This window comes from Corylus avellana, chromosome ca11, assembly GCF_901000735.1.
Source record: "Corylus avellana chromosome ca11, CavTom2PMs-1.0".
Taxonomy (NCBI): Eukaryota; Viridiplantae; Streptophyta; class Magnoliopsida; order Fagales; family Betulaceae; genus Corylus; species Corylus avellana.
Genome location: NC_081551.1, coordinates 2,218,741 through 2,223,601, shown reverse-complemented (window position 1 = coordinate 2,223,601; position 4,861 = coordinate 2,218,741). Strand labels below are relative to the sequence as shown.

Sequence of the window (4,861 nt, the reverse complement as noted above, 5' to 3'; positions counted from 1 at the left end):
GAGAAATAATGTTAATTGCTTTGATATTCAAGACCTCAACAGGTCTCAACTGAGGATGATGTACCTCTTTTAACATGAAAATTTATCAGTAATGACCACACAAATTTTTTCTGCAGATTGAGTTGTAGAAAATTCGTTTAAACCCATCTATTAAATTTACATTTGTTTGTCGGTTTAATAAAATGGGTTGGAAGAAAACTTTGTCAAAAGTAAGCAGTGGATGATTAGAGCATTGGGTGAAAAAGGAAACTGGTTGCCATTTAAATCATCATTGACTATGGTACACAAACTGTATGAAACTTTAAGAAAAGAAGAAAAAGCCTCATCATCCTGAGTCTACAAAATGCCCAAAACATTTGAAAACTTGGGCCTTGGGAGAGGGCTCTGACTCTATGCTGTCTGTTTCTTTATTTGTGTGTTTGTACAATGTCATTTTTTTTTTTTCTTTTTTACAGTCTACAAAAATCTCAGTAAACAAACAGGAACCACCGGATCAGGTTAACTTGAAATCCCCATGGTTTTAGAACTGTGAGATGCATCTTCTATGACAAGCGGTGGTTTGCTTCTTTTGCCTTGTTTCCTCTTTCCAGGCCTGGCCAATGTCTTGTGCTATTCTCATGGCATCTGAAGATGCACCAGAGAGCCCTCTCCTTGTGAACCCAACTGCATAGAGCCCAGCATTTCCTTTCCACCCATGTGGGAATGGTGCCTTTGGAAACCCATTCTTGGAGAAGAATTCACCTTCCTGAACATAATATAAACCAAATCAAGATTAGCCCATTTGTACAAACCAAATACCAATTACAAAAACATTCTTTTTCCTTTTTTTTTTTTTAAAAAAAACCAATCATAGAAGAAGCTTCTAAAACTGCCGTATATGCCTGACCATCATTCAGAGACTGACAGGTTTCTCTGACTGTGGCTTTAATTTTTTTTCCTCTTTTTTGTAGGCAAAAACTACATTTCGAACACCCAAGAAAAAAGAAGAAAGAAACAGAGGAAACAGAACATTTTCTCACCTGAAGCCAAGATGGGACATTGCTGCGATATCCAGTGGCCAGAACAACTGAATCAACATCAAGCTTTTCCCCATTATCAAGCTCAACTTGTCCACGTGAAAACCTCTTGATTCCAGGAACAACCTTAATGTCACCGGATCTGATTTTCTCCAATGCACCAATATCCAAGACGGGGGTCTTTCCCATGGTGTTCTTGTACTCCAAAGGGCCGGTTGCCGGCCTTTTTAGCCCGTATTTCTCAATGTTCCCGAGCACCAACCACGCGAAAATCAACAGCAGCTTGTCAACCAGCCAAAGGGGTAGCCATTTCATCAGCAAAACCGCCAATTCAAATGTAGATTTCCCAAGAATCTCTCTTGGCAAGACATGAACCTGTTATAGCCAAAACAGAACAAATCCCATTAGCACAATTTCATCAAAAAGACTATTTGTTTTAGCTACCATATGGAATATATATATGTACTTACCGAGCTACGACACACCATGGAAGGTGAGGCATTGTGGTTGCAGAGATCAAGAGAAACTTCCATGCCTGAATTTCCACACCCCACAACAAGCACTTTCTTTCCCTTGAACTTTTCCCCGGACTTGTAGTCACAGGCGTGTATAACTTCGCCGGAAAACTCGGTTAGTCCTTGAATGTCAGGCGTCACACACTCGGCATTTTCGCCGGTGGCCACCACAAGCCAGTGGCAAATGTATTCAGCTTCAGCCGTCTTGACGCGCCACAGCCCACTAGTCTCGTCGTACCGAGCCGACTGAACGCTCTCGTTGAAACGCGGGTTGATCTCGAAGCGCTTAGCATACAACTCAAGATAGTCTATGAATTGTTTCTTTGTTGGGTATTCGGGAAAGTCTTCAGGGAAAGGGAACTTGGGGAGCTGGCAGAATTGCTTGGGAAGGTGGAGCTTCAGCCTGTCGTAGGTGCGCTTCTGCCACAGAGACGCTATGCACTCTGCTCTTTCAAGCACAACAAAGGGCACTCCTTGTTCTCTAAGGCAAGCCGCCGTGGCTAGCCCGGACGGCCCAGCTCCGACTATCACCGGACCGTTCACCCAAACGCACCGGCGAGAGAAGAAGTCTTCGTGATCAGCAAGACGAAGCAAGTTCTCCATTGTTCACAGAACAGAGGGTATGAAACAGAATTAGCACAGGTTTTGGGACAGTTGAAGTAGAGTTGTAAGAGGATCAAAGTGACAACTTGGGAGCTTGTGAAACAAGAAAGTGTTTTGTCTTTTGAGGTTTGAGGTTTGCAAGTTGAGAGCTTTGTTGTTGGAGAAGAGATAGTGAGTTTGGTTTGGAGGGAGAGGAGGAGGGGTGGAGGGGCTTTTATAGGGGAGGGTGATGAGCAATTGAGCATGAAGGGAATTGGCCGGGGAGCTAAGAGAGTCAAGCCTCAAATCATAAGCCCGTGGGCTGTGGTATAATCTTATTATATTTTGAACATTATAATATTGGATCTTACTATATAATTCTTGCTTAAAATATTGTTCAAGGATTGGCGTATATTTTGGGAATAAATTTATTATTTTATTGGGAAAGTTTTAGCATTCAAATATGTGAATGGCTTTTCTGTAATTTTTGTTGTTTTTTATTTTTTATTTTTTATTTTTTTAGAGATTCTAAATTTTGTAACCTTAGGGAACACCTACATGAAGGCGTCATGCACAAAAGACATAAGTCGGAAAGTGTCACGCGTTCTCAATTACCAGTGTGGTTTCAAACTTAAATTCTATATACACAGAACATATAACGATTCTCTCTATCTCAATCTCTGGTATCTTGAAATAGGCAAAATTCCTTGGTAAATTTTGACAAAATTGATATGAGTTGCAAAAGGGTGTTCTTATAAATCTCTGTTTTTGTCCAAATTTGGTTAAAACATAGTCAAACATGGGATTAGAATGAGAATTAGGGAGCAATGAAAGTGATGGGTCATCCTCAATATCAGATTCTATTGGCCCACAAGGAGTTTTGAGCCACCATTTTTGAGTTAAATCTAAAAATGTCTGAAAAATCTTTATCAAGTCGATGTCCAGGTGTCAGGTAGGGGATTATGCTGATTAGGATTAAGCACAAGTTCCCACGTGGTGGAGTGGATGAGTCAAGTTGCAAAGTGGGCCTCCATCTGGACCCCCACAAGCCCTGCAAGAATTGGGATTGACTTGTAAGGCTGTTTCCTCGGCCCACAAAGCCCATTCCGCCAACCCGGCTTTCACAAGACTCTGGTGCCATGTGTCGACCCCACACATGTCCAACACATCTCTTTACTAACTTCCACACTCGCTTTCTACCTTCCAACTAAGCAACACTACAAAAAACTTATCAATTTGTAACATGTCCACTATTCATTACTTTTTGACACGTTACTAAATATTTTAGTAACATGTTAAATGTAACACGTTACTAAAATATCATCTTTATTGATAGTTTAGATACGACTTGAAAAATGGTGTATGTTGATAGCTATTGATGTTAAGAAATGAATGTATATTGAGAAATACATCTAAATGGATGTATCGGATGTGGATGTATGTTGAGAAATACATCCAAATTGGATGTGGATGTATGTTGGTGTTGGTAACAATAACAATTGATAGCTATTGTTTTCATGGTTTTGTAACGTGTCAATCTTAGCACATTACTAAATAGTAACGTGTTAAAATTGACACATTACTAAAATGGATTTAGCAACACCTAAATTATTAACACGCGATACACATTACTAACATTCAGTAACGTGTCAACCCTATTAACATGTTACTAAAGTGCCGTTACAAATTGTACAGTTTTTTTGTAGTGCAAAAGATCTACTCCACCCCTCCATTTAAAAAAAAAATCAGCTTAATTAAAAGCTAATTTTCTCACTACTGAACTTTATATATATATATAGAGAGAGAGAGAGAGAGAAAGAGAGAGAAGTTCATTTTGGTTGGTTGTAGAGGCATAGACATGGGACCTCTATTTTAATAGTTTTTTTATTAAATTAAAAAAGATTAAAGATGCATGATGATGATTAAAGAGGGATTGAAAAGCCAAAGCACACTTGCCAAAATTAATTAGAAGATTAATGTGTAAAAGGGTTAACATATATATATATATATATATATATATGCACTACACAAAGCTTAATCTTGATCTTTGCATTTTTTTTACACAACCCACGAATCCAATACAAAATTAACAAGTTAAGATTGAGAGGTTTGACCCGTTTAATTAAATGAGTCAGGTTATGGTTAATCTGTACAGTCTTATATTTATGCTTCGATATGATTCAAACCTGTTAAAAGACTAAGAGCTCATTGCCCCTCTAATTTTGAATTTTCTCTTATTTGCCCTTGAATTTGTAGTGATTGTAGTCTCTTTAATCCCAACAAAAGAATCCTAACACTAAAGAAACAGAACTAGAATCATCTCGAGCTTAGTAGTAGGTTGTTTAGAATATGAATATTCTGCATATTTTGTTATTAAACAAGGCTTCGATTTTGGTTAATGATACGTGGAAGGTTAAGAAGCATGGGAAGGTTAAGAAATGGATAAATATGTGTTACTTTCGGTAACATATATAAAGAGTAGTCTCCAGTTCGACACGTGTCCTAATGGTTGAGAAGTGTAGTGGGATTATTTAAGCTTTTGTGGAGTAGATTATTAGGGTTAGGGCTTGCACTCGTGTAATATAGGGCCGTGAAAGTACAAAACTTTTTGTGGGTTAATGAAGGTTTTCGAGTTGGAAAAATCATGCGATGCCCCACTCACCCACTTGGTGCTCTTGAGTGATGAACAAAATTTTCTTGGGGGGAGAAGAGGGAAGCATGTGCATGAAACCTTGAACTCCACAAGGG

At 38.7% G+C, this 4,861-nt stretch overlaps 1 protein-coding gene across 1 annotated transcript; it reads right to left on the bottom strand.

Moving 5' to 3' along the window:
- Positions 1-237: 237 nt before the first annotated feature.
- Positions 238-2,296, bottom strand: LOC132166183 (probable indole-3-pyruvate monooxygenase YUCCA5). Its single transcript, XM_059576960.1, has 3 exons — positions 1,487-2,296; positions 1,020-1,391; positions 238-745 (listed from the first exon to the last, which is right to left on the bottom strand). Exons 1-3 carry the CDS (start codon positions 2,132-2,134, stop codon positions 521-523), a joined length of 1,245 nt encoding a protein of 414 aa, XP_059432943.1. The 5' UTR covers positions 2,135-2,296; the 3' UTR covers positions 238-520.
- Between the last annotated feature and the right edge of the window lie 2,565 nt (positions 2,297-4,861).

Excerpts from the sequence above, each read along its gene's own strand:
- LOC132166183 (XM_059576960.1), bottom strand. The coding sequence starts at position 2,134 with ATGGAGAACTTGCTTCGTCTTGCTGATCACGAAGACTTCTTCTCTCGC. Across the intron at positions 1,392-1,486 it reads CCATGGTGTGTCGTAGCTCG|GTTCATGTCTTGCCAAGAGA; the intron begins GTAAGTACATAT and ends TGGCTATAACAG. Across the intron at positions 746-1,019 it reads ATGTCCCATCTTGGCTTCAG|GAAGGTGAATTCTTCTCCAA; the intron begins GTGAGAAAATGT and ends TATTATGTTCAG.